This window comes from Oncorhynchus kisutch, linkage group LG10, assembly GCF_002021735.2.
Source record: "Oncorhynchus kisutch isolate 150728-3 linkage group LG10, Okis_V2, whole genome shotgun sequence".
Taxonomy (NCBI): Eukaryota; Metazoa; Chordata; class Actinopteri; order Salmoniformes; family Salmonidae; genus Oncorhynchus; species Oncorhynchus kisutch.
The window spans coordinates 24,751,562-24,776,366 of record NC_034183.2 but is presented as its reverse complement, the minus strand read 5'-3'; the positions used below and the strand labels follow the sequence as shown (position 1 = coordinate 24,776,366).

The window sequence follows — 24,805 nt, the reverse complement described above, 5'->3', positions numbered from 1 at the left end:
CATATCACGGGGGCTGTTCGATGCTAATGCAGAACGCCATAGGATGTTTTTGTGTTGGTTAAGGGCAGTCAGGTCTGGGGAGAACCAAGGGCTATATCTGTTCCTGGTTCTAAATTTCTTGAATGGGGCATGCTTATTTAAGATGGTTAGGAGGGTATCCTCTACTGATGAGATCAATATCCTTCCAGGATACCCTGGCCAGGTCGATTAGAAAGGCCTGCTCGCTGAAGTGTTTTAGGGAGCGTTTGACAGTGATGAGTGGAGGTCGTTTGACCGCTGACCCATTACGGATACAGGCAATGAGGCAGTGATCGCTGAGATCTTGGTTGAAGAAAGCAGAGGTGTATTTAGAGGGCAAGTTGGTTAGGATGATATCTATGAGGGTGCCCGTGTTTACAGCTTTGGGGAGGTACCTGGTAGGTTCATTGATCATTTGTGTGAGATTGAGGGCATCAAGTTTAGATTGTAGGATGGCTGGGGTGTTAAGCATGTTCCAGTTTAGGTCGTCTAGCAGCACGAGCTCTGAAGATAGATGGGGGGCAATCAGTTCAAATATGGTGTCCAGAGCACAGCTGGGGGCAGAGGGTGGTCTATAGCAGGCGGCAACGGTGAGAGACTTGTTTTTAGAGAGGTGGATTTTTAAAAGTAGAAGTTCAAATTGTTTGGGTACAGACCTGGATAGTAGGACAGAACTCTGCAGGCTATCTTTGCAGTAGATTGCAACACCACCCCCTTTGGCAGTTCTATCTTGTCTGAAAATGTTGTAGTATGGGATGACATTTTCAGAATTTTTGGTGGTCTTCCTGACCCAGGATTCAGACACAGCTAGAACATCCAGGTTGGCAGAGTGTGCTAACGCAGTGAATAAAACAAACTTAGGGAGTAGGCTTCTAATGTTAACATGCATGAAACAAGGCTATTACGATTACAGAAGTCATCAAAAGAGAGCGCCTGGGGAATAGGAGTGGAGCAAGGCACTGCAGGGCCTGGATTCACCTCTACATCACCAGAGGAAAAGAGGAGGAGTAGGATAAGGGTACGGCTAAAAGAAATGAGAATTGGTCGTCTAGAACGTCTGGAACAGAGAGGAAAATGAGGTTTCTGGGGCGATAAAATAGCTTCAAGGTATAATGTACTGACAAAGTTATGGTAGGATGTGAATACAGTGGAGGTAAACCTAAGTATTGAGTGAAGATGAGAGAGATATTGTCTCTAGAAACATCATTGAAACCAGGAGATGTCATCGCATGTGTGGGTGGTGGAACTAATAGGTTGGATAAGGTATAGTGAGCAGGACTAGAGGCTCTACAGTGAAATAAGCCAATAAACACTAACCAGAACAGCAATGGACAAGGCATATTGACATTAAGGAGAGGCATGCTTAGTCGAGTGATCAAAAGGGTCCAGTGAGTAGTGAGGTTGGTTGGGGTCACGGCGATTCAGACAGCTAGCCGGGCCATCGGTAGCAAGCTAGCATAGGATGGAGGTCTGTTTTTAGCCACCTCGTGCGTTTCCGTTGGTAGGATTAGTGGGGTTCCGTGTGGTAGAGGGGATCAGTCCAATTCGCAAAAAATAAATAAAAATAAAAATAAAAATAGATATAGTTAGAGGCCCAAGAAAAAAAGAAAAAAATGTGTCTGATAGGTCTATTCAGATAGCAGCAGATAAGACAGCTAACGATTAGCGGACCGCAGATGGGAGTTCAGGTAACGTCGCGACGGAGGAGCCAGCTGGATAACTCCCTCGGGCAGATAACGTCGGTAGTCCAGTTGTGAAGGCCCGGTGGGGCTCAGCGTTGGCAGTAAAACGGGTCCGGATAGGTGATTGTAGCCCAGGAGTGACTGATGGAACTCTTCAGCTGGCTAGCTCCGGAATAATTGATGTTTGCTCCGGAATTGACGTAAGCCGATAGTCACACGGATAGCAGCTAGCTAGCTACGAGATCCAGGTATAAATGTCCAGAGCTTGCGGTAGAAATCCAGGGACATGGAGAGAAAAATAGGTCCGGTATGTTCCGGTCCGAGCCGCGCCGTACAAAACTGGCGATAGATTTTCGAGCTAAAGGATAGCTGATGACCACAAACCGTGGTTAGCTGAATACTAACGATTAGCCAGTAAAGAAGCTAACTAGCTTCTGGCTAGCTTCTGATTAGCTTCTGGTTAGCTTCAGGCTAGCTTCTGGTTAGCTTCAGGCAAGCTTCTGGCTAGCTTCAGGCTAGCTTCTGGCTAGCTTCAGGCTAGCTTCTGGCTAGCTTCTGGATTAGCTTCTGGCTAGCTTCTGGTTAGCTTCTGGTTAGATGCTGCTTCTGCTAATTTCATAGCAAAGTTTGACAAATAATAGATACAAACGATATACTTACTCATTATATACTAATGCCAGGTAAACCTACTTTACAGTTAACATTTAATTGAGGAGGTTTTCAGTAAAGTATATCTGTCAATCCACAAGAAGGTTGTCACATCAACTGGCAACACACAGAGTGATGGAAAATACGCACACCACGCTGCCAGACAGGGGCAAAATTGCTGGAAAGTAATTGGCAGTTATGGGATGGGATGTGAGCTACTGGTAGCTTGCGATCGTCCTGTTGGAGACCCCTGTTCTCAAGTATTTTCATGGATTTATGTATCTGATCATTAGCCAGTTTAACCACTTTGTCAGGCATTGTTGAGCAAAGTGCTCAATCCACCAGAAGTAACTGACGGTTTCACAGCAAGCATTGCAGGAAACTGTATTTAGCTCTACCATTAAAAGATAGAAATGTGGGAATGGGTTGTCTCATCCCTGAACGTCATTTTGGCTGAAGGTTTTCATGTCCATTCATCATGATCCATTACACCTCATGGCACAACATGCTTCTTAATACTAATATAGAAGTATACTTTTCTATCTTCAAACATGCAAACATTGTGTAAAATAATCATAAAGTCTAAAAAAAAATTTTTTTAACTAGGCAAGTCCATTAAGAACAAATTCTTATTTTCAATGACAACCTACCGGGGAATAATTGGTTAACTGCCTTGTTTAGGGGTAGAATGACAGATTTTTACCTTGTCAGCTCAGTGATTTGATCCAGCAACCATTCAATTACTGGCTCAATGCTCTAACCACTAGGCTACCTGCAGTCCTCTAAAACAGAGCCTTGTTAACAACTCATTTTTACAACTTGCATTCGCTTTTTGTTATGTATATGTTTTTGTTGTTGTCTTTTTCAAGTTCCTTGGTGTCCACGTCACCAACAAATTATCATGGTCCAAACACCTGACGCAACCAGCACTGATTGCATCACTGACTGGTATGGCAACTGCTCAGCATCCGACTTCTAAGCATTACAGAGTGTAGTGCATACGGCCCAGTACATCACTGGGGCCAAGCTTCCTGCCATCTAGGACCTTTATACCACCCTAGTCATTGACTGTCCTCTCTGCTACCATGCGGCAAGCGGTACCGGAGCGCCAAGTCTAGGTCCAAAAAGCTCCTAAACAGCTTCTACCCCAAGCCATAAGACTGCTGAACAGTTAATCAAATGGCTACCCGGACTATTTGCTGCTGCTACTCCCTGTTTATTATCTATGCATAGTCCCTTTGCCCCTACTTACATGTACATATTATCTCAATTACCTCGACTAAACTGTACATGTACATATTATCTCAATTACCTCGACTAACCCCACACATTGACTCAGCACGGTTACCCTGTATATATAGCCTCGTTATTGTTATCATTGAGTGTTACTTTTTTAACTTTAGTTTATTTCCTAAATATTTTCTTAACTCTTATTTTTCTTAAATCTTCATTGTTTGTTAAGGGCTTGTAAGTAAGCATTTCACAGTAAGGTCTACCTACACCTGTTGTATCTTGCGCATGTGACAAATAACATTTGATTTGATGATTTGAAATTACTGTGGAATCCCACAAATAAATATTCTCCATAGGGCCTTATCATCAATCAATATTTAAGCTATAAACCATTTGGGTGTCTTAACCATTTCATTGTATGAGAGACACAGTCTGCTCCAAAAATATTTTGTGTTTTGATGCTGCCTTTTACATGTACTGAAACCACCAAAACATCTTGTTTTTAAAACAACAGTCTTAAAAACACCAACTATTCAGATGGAAGAACCACTTTGGGGGTTTCAGAGTACTTCCATTCTGTTTTAAAACACTTTCAGTGTATCATAACACTTACATTGGGTTTACAATCAAACTTCCTCCAAACACCAGAACTCAGGTTAGATGCACTACTTTTTATGGTTTCATTACACAATCATGATGTTTTGAGTCTTTCTAATTTTCCTCCACTGTACTTTCGGTGCTAACAGCACTATAATGACAGACAGTATCACTATAATGACAGACAGTATCACTGTAATGACAGACAGTATCACTATAATGACAGACAGTATCACTATAATGACAGACAGTATCACTATAACGACAGACAGTATCACTATAATGACAGACAGTATCACTATACTGATAGACAGTATCACTATAATGACAGACAGTATCACTATAATGTGCATGAAAATAGAGTAGTAAGGCACAGGTGTCATGTGTCAAGAACTGGCTTCAATTCAAATGTGTACAGTTACACACTGACTGGACTTCAAAATTATTGATATACACCCATTGATTCTTTAAGAATATATTGTAACTTATAAATGGCTCATGAGCTTAGTTCAACTGGTGTACCCCATCACAACCCAAAATACAAGCTTTACTCCAATGTTTGGAAACAATGTCATTGTCAATCCTAAAACTATAATTTTGATCACATTGGTGGTCAGTCCTTGCGTCCATAGCTGTTTTTATGAATTTGAGAGGGTTTACATTTCTCCATCCCCATCCCTCAGCTGTTTACTGCAGATTTCCCCTTTAAAGTTTCCATGATGTGACTGTCTAAGTTATTGTCTCAGTGCATGCACTTGAAAAGTTAGCATAGAAGTTCGGTGCCAAGGGCTGCTCATACCACCTGTGGATCCTTTTGGCCACAGGATCATGTTTTCTTTTTTTTCAATTTAAAGTTTTATAAAGTTTTCTTAATAATACAATACAATACATTTGAAAAAATAAAAATACAATTAAAATGAATGATAAGGTCAAATAAAAACATTTCTTTTTCTTAATCTATTTATTTTCCTTGGTGCATATATACAGTGCCTTGCGAAAGTATTCGGCCCCCTTGAACCTTTTGAACCTTTTGCCACATTTCCTGCTTCAAACAAAACGATATAGAACTGTATTTTTTTGTGAAGAATCAACAACAAGTGGGACACAATCATGAAGTGGAACGACATTTATTGGATATTTCAAACTTTTTTAACAAATCAAAAACTGAAAAATTGGGGGTGCAAAACTATTCAGCCCCTTTACTTTCAGTGCAGCAAACTCTCTCCAGAAGTTCAATGAGGATCTCTGAATGATCCAATGTTGACCTAAATGACTAATGATGATAAATACAATCCACCTGTGTGTAATCAAGTCTCCGTATAAATGCACCTGCACTGTGATAGTCTCAGAGGTCCGTTAAAAGCGCAGAGAGCATCATGAAGAACAAGGAACACACCAGGCAGGTCCGAGATACTGTTGTGAAGAAGTTTAAAGCCGGATTTGGATACAAAAAGATTTCCCAAGCTTTAAACATCCCAAGGAGCACTGTGCAAGCGATAATATTGAAATGGAAGGAGTATCAGACCACTGCAAATCTACCAAGACCTGGCCGTCCCTCTAAACTTTCAGCTCATACAAGGAGAAGACTGATCAGAGATGCAGCCAAGAGGCCCATGATCACTCTGGATGAACTGCAGAGATCTACAGCTGAGGTGGGAGACTCTGTCCATAGGACAACAATCAGTCGTATATTGCACAAATCTGGCCTTTATAGAAGAGTGGCAAGAAGAAAGCCATTTCTTAAAGATATCCATAAAAAGTGTAGTTTAAAGTTTGCCACAAGCCACCTGGGAGACACACCAAACATGTGGAAGAAGGTGCTCTGGTCAGATGAAACCAAAATGTAACTTTTTGGCAACAATGCAAAACGTTATGTTTGGCGTAAAAGCAACACAGCTCATCACCCTGAACACACCATCCCCACTGTCAAACATGGTGGTGGCAGCATCATGGTTTGGGCCTGCTTTTCTTCAGCAGGGACAGGGAAGATGGTTACAATTGATGGGAAGATGGATGGAGCCAAATACAGGACCATTCTGGAAGAAAACCTGATGGAGTCTGCAAAAGACCTGAGACTGGGACGGAGATTTGTCTTCCAACAAGACAATGATCCAAAACATAAAGCAAAATCTACAATTGAATGGTTCAAAAATAAACATATCCAGGTGTTAGAATGGCCAAGTCAAAGTCCAGACCTGAATCCAATCGAGAATCTGTGGAAAGAACTGAAAACTGCTGTTCACAAATGCTCTCCATCCAACCTCACTGAGCTCGAGCTGTTTTGCAAGGAGGAATGGGAAAAAAATTCAGTCTCTCGATGTGCAAAACTGATAGAGACATACCCCAAGTGACTTACAGCTGTAATCGCAGCAAAAGGTGGCCTACAAAGTATTAACTTAAGGGGGCTGAATAATTTTGCACGCCCAATTTTTCAGTTTTTGATTTGTTAAAAAAGTTTGAAATATCCAATAAATGTCGTTCCACTTCATGATTGTGTCCCACTTGTTGTTGATTCTTCACAAAAAAATACAGTTTTATATCTTTATGTTTGAAGCCTGAAATGTGGCAAAAGGTCGCAAAGTTCAAGGGGGCCGAATACTTTCGCAAGGCACTGTATATATATACATACACACACACACACACACACACACACACACACACACACACACACACACACACACACACACACACACACACACACACACACACACACACGTACTCAAAAACTAAATTTAAATAAAAACACACAAAAAAAACATATAACACTTGCAGCAGCACTATCAAGGTTCTTATCAGCTATTTCAAGCATTCGCTGAGACGACGGGCCAATTATTCGTTTTTAGGTTTTACAGTACCTTACACAACATGTATCTGCGCATTTCCCTAGTCACCCCGTTCACTCTGTCCAGTTTGAAATATAGTTGAATAGTGGAGACCAGAGTCTATCAAACTTGGGCTGTCTCTTGTGGAGGTCATAAGTGAGCTTTTCAAGAGGAAGAAAGTCAACAATCTGGTCAATCCACATTTTAAATGTAGGAGGGGTATTAGAGGCCCACAATAGAAGAATACATTTCTTAGCAAAGTATGTAATAGTCATAAGCAAATTTTCTCTGTCAGGATCAAGAACAAAGTCCTGCTGGGCATTAAGAAGATAGATACACGGGGTCATATCAAACTGTACCTCTAGTATTTTCTGTGTAGCAGTATGTATAGATTGCCAGAATCTGGCAATCTCTCTACAGCTCCAAAATACCACTTTCGGAGGTACATCTTTTACAGTTGGGAGACATATCTGTTTTCATTCTATGCAGTCTCAAAGGAGTATAATAAAATTTGTACAAAAATGTGTAATTAGATTCTTTCATTTTTACACTGGTAGAGTAGCAGTATACCCTGTCGCAAACCTCCGCCCATAACTCATCACTGATAGTCAGACCAAGGTCCTTTTCCCAGATTATTTTCAAAGGAGTAAAGGAGGAGCTTCCTTTCTCAGAAAGGAGTCTATAGATGTAAGATATTTTGCCTTTAATGGATTGTGCTGTGACAAGAAGGGTTTCAACTTCATTCAACTGAGTTCTAAACCTCCTCTTGGAGGTAAATGAGGAAATGACATGTCTAATTTGAAGATATTTTTTAAAAAAAATGGGATCTTGGCACATCGAATTCACTGCAGAGCTCTTGAAAGGATTTCAGTGTAGTGGTTTTCTGATGAAATAGGTCTGAAAAGGTCCTGATTCCTAGAGTATGCCAAAGATTCAAGTTGGCATCCCTCAGGGCTTTTGGCAAGTCTGGGTTGCCTACTATAGGCGAGTGAGAACATATTTGGGAGGAAATGCCCAGGTATTTCTTACAGTCCCTCCACGCTAGTAGGGTGCTGTAAATCACAAAGGTTTTGGCTATGTTGCCCACTTCACTAAAGTTATTTAATGAATATAATTGAGCTTAAGGACAATGAACCACAGGATTGGGCTTCTATCTGAATCCACGTTGACTCTTGTCTGTTTGTGATCCATGTTAGCATGTTGTGGATTTGGGCAGACCAGTAGTACAATTGAAGGGAGGGAAGGGCAAGACCACCCTTAGATTCAGGTTTCGATAGAGTGGAAAACTTGATCCTAGGTTTTTTAGTGCCCCATATAAATTTGGTGATGCTTTGGTTAGTTGTTTTGAAGAAGGAAACTGGGAGATAGCATGGGAGCATCTGAAATAAGTAGTTCAGTCTAGGGAGGACGTTCATACGGATGACATTAATTCTTCCTACTAAGCTAATTGGGAGGGAGATCCAGGTTTGGAGATCGTTCTTGATTCGATCCAGGAGTGGAAGATCCTTTTCCTTAAAAAGGCTATTCAGATCTGGTGTTATGAAGATCACGAGGTATTGAAACCCCTGTGTTTTCCATTGGAAAGGACAAAGTGTCTTCATAGAGCTGGTGAGTGTAATATTGAGAGGGCAGACAGTGGATTTGTTAAAATTGATCTTATAACCTGAAAACTTGCCATACTGAGCAATTGTGTCTAAAATGAGAGGGAGGGATTTCTCAGGGTTGGATATGTAGAGCAAGACATCATACGCGTAAAGCGAAATCTTGTGCTGCAGGCCGCCTGCAGAAACACCCATAATACTTGGAATGCTCCTTATCAGCTCTGCCAGAGGCTCTGCCCCCAACAAGTAGAGCAGCGGGGACAGCGAGCACCCTTGTCTTGTGCCCCGTTCCAGAGGGAATCTGTCAGAGTTCAGTCCATTAGTAGTGACCATGGCATTTGGATGAGAGTATAGTGATTTGATCCATTTAATAAAATTTGGGCCCATATTGAACTTTTCTAAGACTGAAAACGGAAAGCTCCACTCCATCCTGTCAAACGCCTTCTCAGCATCCAGTGAAGCCAGCAGGACAGGGGTCTTCTGTGCGTTTACTTGATCAATAATATTGAAAAGACGGCGAATGTTATCAGAAGAGTATCTAATAAATCCAGTTTGGTCCGCTTTTATTTTTTTGGGAAGAAGAGTGTTTAGTCTTTTGGCGAGCAATTTGGTAATTATTTTATAGTCGAAATCCAACAAGCTTATGGGCTGGAAGGACGAGCAGGATAGGGGGTCCTTGTCCTTTTTTAGCAACACTGTAATGCGAGCTGTGTGCATTGAGTCTGGGAGAACTCCGTTTTTGCGGAAAACTTTACTAAAGTTTACTAGTCCAAATTCAGTTTGGCTTTGGCTGCTTTAAGATGACTCCAGGAGGTGCTGTCTGGGGATTGTTTATGTATTTTTTCACAGCATTCCAGCTCCCTCTCAAGATATAGCCTGTGTGCTTCCATTGCTTTTTTCTTAGAGGAAGCATATGCAATTAGATGACCTCTTAGTGAGGCTTTAGCAGCGTCCCACATTGTGGCCGGAGAAACAGGAGAATCTTTATTGTCTTGTGTGTAGTTGTCTATCCATGTAGTTACCAATGTATGGAACACTTCATTTGATAGCATGGAGGTGTTGAATTTCCAGCTCTTTGACCTCGGGATGTTTTTGCAGAGGTCAAAGCGGAGGTGGACAAAGGCATGATCTGAAAGTGCTATGGGTCCGATTGTACAAGTGGCTGAATTTATGAACCTCTTTGGGATAAAAATGTAATCTATACGGGAGTAGGTGTTATGGACATTAGAGTAGTATGTCTAGTCCATAGATGAGCTATTAGTCTCTCTCCAGATATCTATCAGTCTCATCTCTTTAGTAAGAGAGTTCAACATCTTTGCAGATCTAGGATTGGTGGTGGGGACTTGAGATGATTTGTCTAGGGTTGGGTTAAGGGTACAATTAAAATCTCCGGCCACCACGCCAAAGGAGACACAATGCTCATTGAACAGGGTTATAATTTTTTACATGAAGGCAGGAGTATCTGTGTTAGGGGCGTATATGTTTAATATAGTAATTGGTTGACCATATAGTGACCCAGTTTTCAAAATATGATCATGTTTTCTAACCTTACAGATAACTACTTTACCTGAAAGTGACAATGTTATTCCCTAGCTATTCATGACTGAAATGGCAGAGACAATGGGTGAAAATAAGACAGACAAATATCTATCTTTCCTTTGTTTATTGAGCTATGTTTACACAGGCTACTACTGTAAATACATGTCATACTACACTCTAAAGTTTAAACCATACCTGATGAAACAGTAGATAATAATATCCTTCGGGGGATGAAGCATTGTGACGTGTGCTTGACAATATAATTGTGTGGCTCTTGGGGAGAAACAGGCTATGTGGTGGAGGTTGGGGGAAAAGGAGAAGGTGTCTTTTGTGCACAAAGCACAGTGTTGGCAAGTAGGAGGACAAATCAGACATACAAGGGTGTACTGTCGCTATGGCAACTACTGTTAAGATGACATGGATGCAGCTTTATGCAGTAGCTACGTAATGATTTCAAGCTGATACTCCTTGGCGAGCTGCGTTAATTAACAGGACGTACGAAGGGAAGCAGAGACAGATGCGCTCTACTTTGATTCACCCGGGTTTGATTAACATCAGGTGTCCTGACACTGGCCTGCTCGTCTGGGGCACACTCCCTCTCTGCATGTCTAACACTATACACATCAGCTACTACAGCGAGTGAAATCACTGCAACACTAAACAAAGAGCTGCAGTTAGTTTCAGAATGGGTGGCAAGGAATAAGTTGGTCCTAAATATTTCAAAAACTGAAAGCATTGTATTTGGGACAAATCATTCACTAAACCATAAACCTCAACTATATCTTGTAATACATCATGAGGAAATTGAGCAAGTTTAGGTGACTATACTGCTTAGAGTAACCCTGGATTGTTAACTGTTATGATCAAAACATGTTTATTCAACAGTAGCTAAGATGGGGAGAAGTTTGTCCATAATAAAGCACTGGCTTGCCTTTTTAACAACACTATCAACAAGGCAGGTCCTACAGGCTCTAGTTTTGTCGCACCTGGACTACTGTTCAGTCGTATGGTCTGAACAGGTGCCACAAAGAGGGACCTCGGAAATGTAAAATGGCTCAGAACAGGGCAGCACGGCTGGCCCTTAAATGTACAAGGAGAGCTAACATTAATAATATGCCTGTACACCTCTCATGGCTCGAAGTGGAGGAGAGATTGACTTCATCATTACTTGTCTTTTGTAAGAAGTGTTGACATGCTGAATGTACCAAGATGTCTGTTTAAACTACTATAACACAGCTCGGACACCCATTCATACCCCACAAGACATGTCACCAGAGGTCTCTTCACAATTCCTGAGTCAAGAACAGACTATGGGAGGTGCACAGTACTACATCGAGCCATGGAACTCTATTCCACATAAGGTAACTGATGCAAGCAGTAGAATCGGTTTGAAAGAACTGGTGGAACAGCGGGGACTGTGAATAGACACACACAGACACACATGCACATACACATGATAAAACCTGCACTCTACACACACGTACACATGGATGATTTATTGTAAATATGTGATAGTGGAGCAGTGGCCTGAGTGAAAACACTTAATGTATTGGGTAAAGTGTTATGAAATGTAATGTCATGTAATATTTTAAACGGCATATAACTGTCTTAATGTTGTTGGACCCCAGGAAGAGTAGCTGCTGCCTTGGCAACAGCTAATGGGAATCCTTAATACATACAAATACAAAACAGAGCTGCTTGGCTTTTGAGAGTGTATACCCTGCATTTAGAAAGTATTCAGACCCCTTGATTTTTGTCAACATTTTGTTACGTTGCAGCCTTATTCTAAAATGTATGACTTTTTTCCCATCATCAATCCACCCACACACAATACCACAGAAATACAAGAATTGTAGATTTTCTTGCAAATTCATAGAAAAATTTAATAATCTAATATTACATTTACATAAGTATTCAGACCCTTTAATCAGTACTTTTTTGAAGCACCTTTAGCAGCGACTACAGCCTTGAGTCTTCTTGGGTCAGACGCTACAAGCTTGGCACACCTGTATTTGGGGAGATTTTCCCATTCTTCTCTGCTGATTCTCTCAAGCTCTATCAGGTTGGATGGGGAGCATCACTACACAGCTTTTTTTCAGGTCTCTCCAGATATGTTCAGTCCACTCTGGCTGGGCCACTCAAGGATATTCAGAAACTTGTCCCGATGCCACTCCTGTGTTATCTTGGCTGTGTGCTTAGAGTTGTTGTCCTGTTGGAAGGTGAACCTTCACCCCAGTCTGAGGTCCTGAACGCTCTGGAGCAGGTTTTCATCAAGGATCTCTCTCTACTTTGCTCCATTCATCTTTCCCTTGATCCCAACTAGTCTCCCAGTTGCTGTCGCTGAAAAACATCCCCACAGCATGATGCTGCCACCACCATGCTTCACCGTAGCAATGATGACAGGTTTCCTCCAGATGTGACACTTGACATTCAAGCGAGGGGTTCAATCATGGTTTCATCAGACCAGAGAATCTTGTTTCTCACAGTCTGAGAGTCCTTTAGGTCCTTGGGCAAACTCCAAGCGGGCTGTCATGCCTTTTACTGAGGAGTGGCTTCCGTCTGGCCACTCTACCATAAAGGCCTGATTGGTGGAGTGCTGCAGAGATGGTTGTCCTTCTGGAAGGTTATCCTATCTCCACAGAGAAACTCTGGAGCTCTGTCAGTGACCATCGGGTTCTTGGTCACCTCCCTGACCAAGGCCCTTTCATGATGGCTCACTTTGGCCAGGCGGCCAGAACTAGGAAGAGTCGTAGTGGTTCCATTGAATGATTGAGACCACTGTGTTCTTGGGGACCTTCAATGCTGCAGAAATGTTTTGGTACCCTTCCCCAGATCTGTGCCTCGACACAATCCTGTCTCTGAGCTCTACGAACAATGCCTTCGACCTCATTGTTTGGTTTTTGCTCTGCCTTTCCAAATCATATCCAATCAATTGAATTTACCACAGGTGGACTACAATGAAGTTGTAGAAACATCAAGGATGATCAATGGAAACAGGATGCACCTGAGCTCAATTTCGAGTCTCATAGTAAAGGGGTCTGAATACTTATGTAAATAAAGTATTATTTTTTTCTTCTTCTAAAAACCTGTTTTCACTTTGTCATTATGGTGTATTGTGTGCAGATTAATGAGGACATTTAAAAAAAATGTAATCCATTTTAGAATAAGGCTGTAACGTAATACAACGTGGAAATAGTGAAGGGGTCTGAATACTTTCCGAATGCACTGTAGATCAGTAGGAAAAGTGTGTTTGTTACTTTAATACACCATGTCATGACAATATGTCCAAGCCGGTGTCAGAACCTTTTATCGATTTTGTGTTATTGAAGCAGCTCCCATGCTCTTCATTACATGCATTCAATACATTATGAAAATGTGTTGACATGTCATACACAAGCACACATGCTCATAGGCACGCTTGCGGCACACACACACACACACGCACGCACACACAATGAGTCCTTGTGTTTACTTGTTCCCCACCCTGGTGCACTTTTGTTTCTACAGAGACGTCCTTTGGAGTTAAAAAAAATTAATAATTATTGGCTTTTGAGAGAAAGCTCTGGCAGCTTGAGGAGGCTGGGGCCTTTATGTTAGGATGGCTCTGTGGTTAGAGGGGCTCTCTGCAGAGAATACCTTATTTACACAGCAGGTCTATTCTGTTCTATTCACGGAGCCTGTCTGCATCATTCAACACAATCTTCAGGTGTCCCCAACAGAGACTTGTTTAGTTCAAGACTAATCTAGACAAACATCAGTCTCATAATCAGGTTTCAGACAAGAGCCGAGCAGCTCCTTTAAAACCTCAATGCCAATAGGTGCTTCCAGAAATAGCAGCTATTCTCTGAAGAGTCTCATGTCAGTTAATTTGTTCTGTAGGTCTGTGATCCTTTCCTCTTGTACTAATGGAGATGTTAGGACCAGTATTGAAAGGGGGGGGGGGTTAAATCAGCTTTAATATTTCTGATAGATTATAGGTTCTATCAATTTAATTGTTTGTATCATTTGTAATGTATCTTTAATCTGAAACATTAAACACACCTTCTCTCTCTTCTTTTGCCTTTGCACTACTCACTGTACACGTCTACATGGATAACCTTTATTGTCTCTATATAATATACGTTTTTCTTGTGTTTTTTGGGCTTACAGAACTTTAAATCAAGCTTTGTAATGTCTCTTCACCTTGGACAAAGTAAAGCATGATTTCCCCCTTGTTCTATTTTGGCCTTCCATGCAGTGCAGCTGTCTATCTAATGACCTCGAGATGATACTGGATCACTGCCCGCTTCATAATCATTCATACTACCAGGGCCTATTGGTTTCACTGCTAGTTTAACTCGGCAATAGATCCTTATTAGCACCTATCCTTTCTACCCACATCATAATAATTTTAATCTCTCAGTTTCAGAAATTATATGACTATGGCTAATGATTTCACACTCCGAGCACACAGTTTTCTGTGGGCTGTGGTTAGTCTAACAAGTATTAGTATCTTTCCCTCCTCAGTGTGAAATCTTTGAAGGTTTTTTCTTGGCTCTCAATTTGAGTTTCTATGTTAGTTTTGGTATAAAACTGCAAGTTTACTCCACATTTATAAAATGTTTTACAGATGTTGTATCCACATTTAATGTGAGATACTTGAGTCATTTTGGAACTGGGGAATCTGCCAGTGTTTCGGTGAAGTAGGCTAGCAGTTTCCTCTGTCTTGTGCTCACTCCACATATCCATTTCCTGTTCAGAACACACAGCAGCAATACGCCCACTCACTAGGAGATCATGCCCTAAAACAGTGACTTTTACCCAGCAATTACCTTTTATCTCCATACAGACTGTCTCATAGTGGAGAACTGCTAAAAAGAGAACCTACTCTTAAAATGTCTCATGCCTCCTCTGTAATGAATTTTTAACATGTGTTTACTCTACATTTTGGTGCTGAACAGATTCCACATTATTCATGAAATATGTTATCTTGATCATATTGACCTATTTATCTATATGGATTTGGTATTTTTACTTGCATTCAAGCACTTTCATTACTAGGTTGGAGGCTTACTTTTAGGGCAGCTAGTGTAAAAATTATGACTAAACTTTTGAATTATCACCATGACAATATGAAATAGATATTTTTTTTATCTCATGGTATTGAATTTGAGGCACATAGCCTATCTGAAATGTAAGGACTAAAGATAAAGGCAAACATAGGGCAAAACATGGAGACGCGTTTTCTGTGCGAAATGTGGAGCCTCGCTTCGCATAACAGGTGCCACCTCATTGCGGATAAGTCTGCTGAAAAGACAGCACAAACATAGTGCTTGTACCTTTGTGACTACCCGTGTAGCTTGTTGCGCATCGAAGGCTTGAGAAGTGGTGTGGTCCGTGTGGTAGCGAAAAGCAAGCAAGATTTTTGGAAGAAAAAAAAAAGTTTGCGCAGTGCTTTATTTGTTTTGTTGCGGTGGGAATATGTGTATGGCAGATGTGCAAGAGAAGATGGGAGAGTGGGGACAGGTGGTGTAATTAGAAGCTCGGATTTCGGTTTATCGATGGACCGTACAAAATGCTCTTGTTCTTTTCTGTCATGTGGACAAACCTTCGGGAGACGTGACTTATGGTGGCTTTTGTGCTGAGAACAGTTTCGGTGGTGTCTGGATGCACCGCCCCTCCACAACGGATCTTATGGAGATTTGTTTAAGGGAATATGTTTAGCCTTGATTTGACATTTTGAGTCTCGAATTATATATATATATATTTTTGCTTAATGGGTTTGAATGCGGTCTCTTGGACAATTGATGTGTTTCTTTGTAACCTACCCACTCGTTGAAGACATGCGTCGACTTTGATTTATTCACAAGAAGTAGAAAGCCCACGGTCAAAGAAGTAAAGGCTTGAATACAAACTGTGAACTTCAAAACTGAGGAATATTTATTTGTGAACAACTCCACATGCGGATAGGAATATTTATCATCACTTGTTACCTTGGCTAAGGACATTATGATGGACTAAAACGAGTATTTTTTCCCCGATCAAATTACTTACTCTACCCCACCCTGCTTCCCAGGGGCTAACCCTCTACCCTCTCTCCTGTTTTTCTTGCTCTTCGCAGAATGTCCCGGTTCGGAGACAACGTTCCCGCCATGTTGGGCTCCGGGGATGGGGGCTCCAAGCGCAACAGGACCCGGGAGGGAGCGCCTGTATCTACAGGTGGTGGAGTTTCCCCAGCCTTTAAACAGACCAAAGCGCAGAGAGCTCGCACCATGGCCCTGTACAACCCCATCCCTGTCAGACAGAACTGTTTCACCGTCAATAGATCACTCTTCATTTTCGGGGAGGACAACATTGTTCGGAAGTACGCAAAGAAGGTCATAGAGTGGCCATATCCTTTTGGTTAAGTGTAAACACACACACACACACTTTCAACGAAAGTTCTTATCTATATAGAATTGTCTATCATATGAATGTTTTTCTTATCATCATGAAGAACAGTATAATTCAGCACCAGGGACAGCACCAGCAGCAGTTGTATAACTGGTATTTAAAGGAGGGTAGGGATTTTATTCCACAAGCCAATGATTTGATTTATCTGCCTAGTTCCATCATTTAACAAATTGATTTCCAACATTTATTAACCCACACACACACACACACACACACACACACACACACACACACACACACACACACACACACACTGAGGTTCACTTCACTGACCACTGACAATCCACTCGAAGTAAAAGCAGACATGTTTTAAACCATTGATCACGATTCCCACTGAGTGAAAGTGCTGTCCATGCAACGATTTCCAAATGGTTAAAACTTTAGGGCTTCATCTGTGTGTCATTGATTAAAAGTCCTACAGACATTGAGTCAAGCGATATGGCTAGTATAACACTAACAATACAGTGTCATCTCTTTGTGGTGCTAGATTCACATTATTAACCTGTTGAGATTCAAGTCTCGACTGATGTTTTTGAATCAGGATGATGGAGCTGTTCTTGACTGCCAGAAATGACCAACTGTCATGATCAAATGTTTGAGACCGAAACCTGGTTAGTTGGACAGTGTTTTACTCGATAGTAATGGTTTTCTTGTAGCATTGCAATGCTGTAGGTATAGATCTATTTTATCAGCGAATTTCAGATTCCTTGTTTTTCTACATGTTATGTTAACAGTATAGTTTTTGGACTTCTTACACACCCCTCTCTCTGGGGTTTCATCAATGTATGGTTAATTCACATTGTTGAATTGATTTTCCTAAATTGGATCAGTATCTGAAGGGACTCTTGAATATAATTTAATGCCACCTTTTTCATTGGTTGATTTGACTATGAAAATGTAATATGGTCTAAGTATTATTCAGGATATCATAGGGGAATCTGCATCAGACAAGCAATGGATGTTATTTGTATGATGGTCAAAAAAAACAAAAGAATGTGTGTTATCTTTAGAAAACTCCAGTACTGTATATTATATATAGTTAGAAACTGGGTGGTTCGAGCCCTGAATGCTGAAAAAAATGGTTTTACTGCTCTAATTACGTTGGTAACCAGTTTATAAAAGCAATAAGGCACCTCTGGGATTTGTGATATATGGCCAAAATACCACAGCAAAGAGTTGTGTCCTAGTACTCCGCGTTGCATTGTGCATAAGAACAGCCCTTAGCCGTGGTATATTGGTCATATACCACACCCCTCCGGGCCTTATTGCTTAATTGACATGCAAGATTGTCTTTGCCTTTGACTCAGTGGGAGAGTGTGACTCGCATGTCAGTCAGTGGAAACTGAATTAGACACGTAGATCTCCATTTTCCTCCATGCAGCTAATGACTTTCTGTCAACAAGATGCAGGTGTTGCCGACCATAATGATCACTGGCTGTAGATTTGAGGCATATCACCACATTTTCATGTCACGGGGGAGAGGAGATGGAGAGGAGATGGAGGGATGGAAAGCTGATAGGGTCACTAATAGCCCTGAAATGACTTGGCACTACACCAAAGCAAATGTATTGCCTTTCTCTTAAAGTAAGCAACACAATGCCCTTATGTGGGTCAGCTATTGTTTATCTACAGTAGGCCTACACCAGGTGTCCCACGTGTGTTATTACTGTCCTGCCCAGCTGAATGGCTTTCTGATATACTATTATAACATAATAGTCCTTACACTATAATTTTAAAGGCCCAGTGCAATCAAAAGTGTGATTTCCTGTGTTTTATATACAGTACTAGTCAAACTCATTCAATGGTTTTTCTTTATTTGTACTATTTTCTACATTGTAGAATAATAGTGAAGACATCAACACTATGAAATAACACATATGGAGTCATGTAGTAACCAATAAAGTGTTCAACAAATCTAACAAATATTTGAGATTTGAGATTCTTCAAAGTAGCCACCCTTTGCCTTGATGACAGCTTTGCACACTCTTGGCATTCTCTCAACCAGCTTGATGAGTTAGTCACCTGGAATGCATTTAAATTAACAGGTGTGCCTTGTTAAAAGTTAATTTGTGGAATTTCTTTCCTTCTTAATGCATTTTAGCTAATCAGTTGTGTTGTGACAAGGTAGGGGTGGAATTCAGAAGATAGCCCTATTTGGTAAAAGACCAAGTCCATATTACAGCTCAAAAACCAAAGAGAAACGACAGTCCATCATTACTTTACAGTCTCACAAACCATCTAGCACTACGATGAAACTTGCTCTCATGAGGACCGCCACAGGAAAGGAAGACACATTCGAGTTAACTGCACCTCAGATTGCAGCCCAAATAAATGCTTCACAGAGTTCAAGTAACAGACACATCTCAACATCAACTGTTCAGAGGAGACTGTGAATCAGGCCTTCATTGTCGAATAGCTGCAAAAAAAACACTACTAAAGGACCCCAATAAGGAGAAGAGACTTGATTGGGCCAAGAAACACAAGGAATGGACTTTAGACCTGTTGAAATCTTTTGTTTGGTCTGATGAGTAGAACCATTTTTGGTTCCAACCGCTGTGTCTTTGTGAGATGCAGAGTAGGTGAACGGATGATGTCCGCATGGCCTAGTTGTTAGAGTGTTGGACTAGTAACCGAAAGGTTGTAAGATCGAATCTCCGAGCGGACAAGGTAAAAATCTGTTGTTCTGCCCCTGAACAAGGCAGTTAATTAACCCACTGTTCCTAGGCTGTCATTGAAAATAAGAATTTGTTCTAAACTGACTTGCCTAGTTTAATAGAGGTAAAAAAATATATATGTAGTTCCCACTGTGAAGCATGGAGGCGTGATGGTGTGGGGGTGCTTTTCTGGTGATACTGTCTGATTTATTTAGAATTCAAGGCACATTTAACAAACATGGCTACCACAGCATTCTGCAGCGATACGCCATCCATCTGGTTTGCACTTAGTGGGACTATAATTTGTTTTTCAATAGGACACTGACCCAAAACACACCTCCAGGCTGCGCAAGGTCTATTTGACCAAGAAGGAGAGTGATGGAGTACTGCATCAGATGACCTGGCCTCCACAATCACCCAATTTCAATGCAGTTGAGATGGTTTGGGATGAGTTGGACCGCAGAGTAAAGGAAAAGCAGCCAACAAGTGTTCAGCATATGTGAGAACTCCTTCAAGACTGTTGGAAGAGCATTCCAGGTGAAGCTGGTTGAGAGAATGCCAAGAGTGTGCAAAGCTGTCATCAAGGCTACTTTGAAGAATCTCAAATAAATCAAATTTGTTTAACACTTTTTTGGTTACTACATGAGTCCATATGTGTTATTTCATAGTTTTGATGTCTTCACTATTAATCTACAATGTAGAAAATTGTCAAAATAAAGAAAAACCCTCGAATGAGTAGGTGTGTCCAAACGTTTGACTGTTACTTTATATTTCCGCACTATGAGGTTGGAATAAATCTGTGAAATTGTGAAAGTTATGATAATGCCCTTACAATGTAAGAGCTGTTTGAAAAGACCTGAAATTTGAGCCTGTTTAGGTGTGATGGAGTTTTAGCCTGCCTGGTGACATCACCAGATGGTAAATTAGTTAATAGACCAATAAGAAAGAGAGTTCCAAACCTCAATCCATCTATTGTTCGGTTCCTTGCAAACATATCGTTGTCTATGCAGTTCCTGACTGATTCTCGGCAGTTTGTGGCTATCTTTCTGTTTTGTTGGGTGGAAAGTGCATGAACTAACCCCAAGGTTAATGTGGCATTGTGTAGGGAGTGTCTCATTTCATCTAATTAACTTTGTGAAATTAATGAACAATCATTACGTCTAATGACGTCTGATCAGTCTGCTGTATCATGTAGTATAAAGTGATTAGAACTGGAACTGATGGTCTCATTCAGAGTAATTTCCTGTCATGATGTGACACAGCACAGGCTGCTGTTCATAAGCTTGAGCTTTAGCATTTAGAGAGCTCTGGTAAATTAACCACCGTGAACTTCGTAAGACACACACAGACACACACACACACACACACACACGCACGCACGCAGGCACGCACAACACGCTCTCTATGCATGACAGCCCACTGCACCTCTCTCATTCAGAGGGTTTGGGTTAAATGCTGAAGACACGTTTCAGTTGAATGCATTCAGTTGTACAACTTTCTAGGTTTCCCGTTTCCCTTATTAAAAGGTCATAGTTGTGTGCAGAACAACATGCTTCCTGGTATAAGCAGCTCTATTTTTCTACTGCTCAATTAAAAGCAGTGATCAATGAGGGGTTTATTTCAAGGCATCCGTGACTGGCATGATGCAGGAGCAGCAGGTGTGTCAGGGGTCGATGTGGAGACTGGCAGGGGCTGGGTGGAGGAGCCAGGCAGGCCTAAGGAAACACGTTGCCCACTCTGGTGCAGGGAGCCTGGGGAGGAAGAGCTCCTGCTCTCCCTGTCTGATGAACACTGGGAGGCTGCTACAGGAAGTGCCCCGGGGTGTAGGTACTTCTTTAATAATGGATCCTGTCCATGGCAGAGCAGGTCTGAAGGATGGGGTGCTGACTGACGCCACCCTCTAGAGCCCCCACCCTCCCCCCAACAGCAGGAGTGGCAAATCAGCTTCATTCAATTTCAGATGGCACAACGGATCTGGCATTGGCATATCCCAACATTTACTCATGGTTCCAGTATTCTTGGTTGATCTGTGTGTAAGTTTATTGCGATAATTCAAAATGATGTTAGCACATTTCTAAAGACAGCCTTGCTATTCTAGATCTAATTATCTCAACAAGTTGCCTTCCATCAATCCATTCTCCTATGAATGAATGTAACCCTGACATTCATTCATAAGAGAATGTCAATATTTGTTCAACCAGAAATGTACTTAAACAGTTTTAAAAATGGCCACCTGTTGTGTTTGAATGTCTTTGTTTACTATTATAATCCATCTACAAGCACTATTTGGCTTTTCCTCATGCTTGTTTAAAATCATCCTGTATGTAATATACACAGTGAGGTCCACAATTATTGGCATCCTTGATAAATATATGCAAAAAAAACTGTATTCAATAAATAATACAAATACTAAGCTATATTGTATGCAAAAAAATGGGGTAATTATTGAGACCCCTGTTTTCAATACTCTAGCACGCTCCCCTAGCGAGGATACCAATACTGAACCTTTTTCTAAAATGTTCTATGAGATTGGAGATTTTAGACCATTTCTCCATACAGATCTTAGACCGTTCCTCCTTGATATCCTTTGTCTGCGCTTATGGACTGCCTTTTTCAATTCAAACCACAGGCTTTCAATGGGGTTCAAGTCCAGAGAATGAGATGGTCATTGCAAAATGTAGTTTATTTTGGTCAATTAACAATTTCTTTGAGGATTTTGATTAGTGCTTGGAATTATTGGCTTGCTGGAAGATCTACTTGAGGCCAAATGTCAGCCTCCTGGCAGAGGAACCAGGTTTTGGGCTAAAATGTCCTGGTACTTACGACATCGCAGATCTCCTATAAGGAGATGCCCTTGATCAGTGTACAAGAGGTAACCATACCTTTGGTGGATGGAGCCCTCAGACCCTCCAGAGTCTGTAACCCCTTGCTATTATAGGCCAATATAATAGCTTCCATAATCCAATGTGATAACCATTGACGAGAGAGGGGCCTCCCCTTGCAGAGTGCAGGTGTGTGGCTCCTTATCATGAGGGGAGAGGCTCACCTCATTTGCAACTCGACCTGTCTGTCTCTGACAGATGTGTGCGATTAGTTTTTCGAGCTTCTGAGATTCAGGAATCCCACATGTGAGATTATTGAAAGGAGTAATTGAAAGAGAACCCTGACTCAGCCACAGCGATTCATTATTTTACCCCATGTGTGTAATAAGATTTGAAGCCAATCTAAGAACATGTGCACAGATGCACCCTGTATCACATTCCATCTCCACTGCTATTTTTAACCTGTTTTAGAGCGGGAGCCAGCGCAAACTTGTCAATGTGACTCACACGTCCCCACGAGCCCTCATTACAAAGCCCCTTCGTGGATAAATGACAGTTTTCTCAGAAGGCATTTCATGAATGATAAAACAGAATTATACATATATTGGGATATATGTGGGGTATATATATATTTCTCCGCAGCCCCATACCTCTTCAATATAGGCCAATTACAAGACGATACTGTAGATACACCTATTGGAGAAATCACACTTCTCACATTGGATGATATAAACACACATGGTTTTGTGTAAATTACTGTTGACTGAGTGAAGAAGAGATTTTACACACAAATGAAATGAATAAGGCAGGACTTGGTATTGATTGTCAGGAGGGCTGTGCAACATGTGGGGAGTCGCGATAGCTCTGACTGCCGCCAATTAAATGTGAGCACTGACTTTTGGCTGAGAGGAGCCTGTTGCCGTGGATACCTCTCTCTATCGCCCCCCTATCTCTCTTTCTCTCTGAGTGCAGTGTCAATGGTCTTCTTGCAGCTGCTCTTTGTGTCTGAGGGGATGGAGGTACATTAGGGTGTGGTTGTGGAGGAGGGCCCTGACAGACAGAATCATGTTAGGTTGTCCTCTAGCACATGTAAGAGGACAGGAGTTTTCTATAAATCCTGGTTGAATATAGTTTGCTCAGTGCTCCCATTAGAGCAGGCCAGGAAGTATTTAATCACAGCAGAAAGTCACAAGTGTTACTGTATTGGAGCTTTTGTTTATTTAGTTATTTAATGCTCAGAAAATAAGGGGTGTCCCTGTGTGACCCTCCAGGCAGCATCTCCAGCTGCCAGCTCTGTTTGCATTGATCCCCCCCCCCCCCCCTACTCCCCCATCTCCACTGAGGAGATTTAGGCTCCCTCATTCTCTACCTCATTTTTCCACACAGCCAAAATAAATCCAGTGCCCACGCACAAAATTAGAGAAATGTGCAACGTTCGCTCATCCCTGTGGCACATTTAAATCTACAATCACCAGGGGTTCCTTGGCAAGCTTGTAGTAAAGTGCCCTTTTTTGTAGGATCAGCCTCCTGCTCTTCCCACACATCCCCAGCACACCCAGACTTGCCTCTCCTCCAGCTTTCCCTCCAGCTTTCAGGGTTATGGCCTGTCTCCTGCTACTGTCCTCAGCTACTGTGGACAACAGTCTCCTGCCCCTCTCCTCTCCATGGCTGGCTAGATGGACAGCATCAGGGCATTGTGAGGAGCTGACAATCAGGTTCTCTGTGAGTCAGCCAGCTGTATGGAGGAGAGGAGGAGGCAGCAACAGCACTGCTAGGTGCTCAGCAGCAGGCTGGATTAACACTGGTCTGCCTGCCAACAGAGAAGTAAGAAGAATAGATGCATCCTGACATTTAATCAATGAGAGGGATTTTCATCAAATGTCTTAGGAATGTGAGGCAGTAGGAAGGGGGTGTTTTAGATAGGTGTGATGATACTGTCATCCTTGTCATTCTGATTGGGGATTATTCGACCTCAGCACACTATGATATCTCTCTCATTTTGGGATGGAAATTCTACATTATGTCTTTGTTTTGTAATCTCACAGGTTACAAAAATGAGAAGAATAGAGTTTATGTTAAGTATATTGTGACAAAGTATTCTTCCTTAACTTGTTGCTTCACTCCGTTTGAGTACATGATCCTCGCCACCATCATCGCCAACTGTATCGTCCTGGCCCTGGAGCAGCACCTGCCTGGAGAGGACAAGACCCCCATGTCTAAGAGACTGGTGAGTAAACCATCTACTAATACACTGTGTCTTAAGTCAGTCATCATCAGTGGGGTTCTCCAAGCTTATTTCAAAAACACAATTTCCCTCCCAATTCCTTATTCATGAAATTTGGTATTTAATTGTTATCTGACATTTTCTCCAAAGATTGGAGAGAATTGGATAGTTGCAGCAAAACGAGAACACTTAATCATGTTTTATGACTTTTGAGTACATTGTTAGCTTGGACATTAGTTGTATTTTGTTTTTTATTGTAGTGTTTGTTGTTATTATTTGATTTGTTTTTGTTATTTTATATTATGTGTTGACTGAGATTGGGGATGGGGTAGGGCTCCGGGGGTATGTTATGGATGGGGTAGGGCTCCGGGGGTATGTTATGGATGGGGTAGGGCTCCGGGGGTATGTTATGGATGGGGTAGGGCTCCGGGGGTATGTTATGGATGGGGTAGGGCTCCGGGGGTATGTTATGGATGGGGTAGGGCTCCGGGGGTATGTTATGGATGGGGTAGGGCTCCGGGGGTATGTTATGG

The 24,805-nt window shown here is 41.6% G+C and overlaps 1 protein-coding gene across 1 annotated transcript in view; it reads left to right on the top strand.

Annotated features, from left to right (window-relative positions):
* The first annotated feature begins 15,849 nt into the window (after positions 1-15,849).
* Positions 15,850-24,805, top strand: part of LOC109898786 (voltage-dependent R-type calcium channel subunit alpha-1E-like) — a 105,149-nt gene continuing 96,193 nt past the window's right edge. The window contains exons 1-2 of the mRNA XM_031832858.1: positions 15,850-16,510; positions 24,170-24,275. Coding sequence (XP_031688718.1) covers positions 16,242-16,510; positions 24,170-24,275 — 375 coding nt within the window. The 5' untranslated portion in view covers positions 15,850-16,241. The remainder of the gene's footprint in view (positions 16,511-24,169; positions 24,276-24,805) is intronic.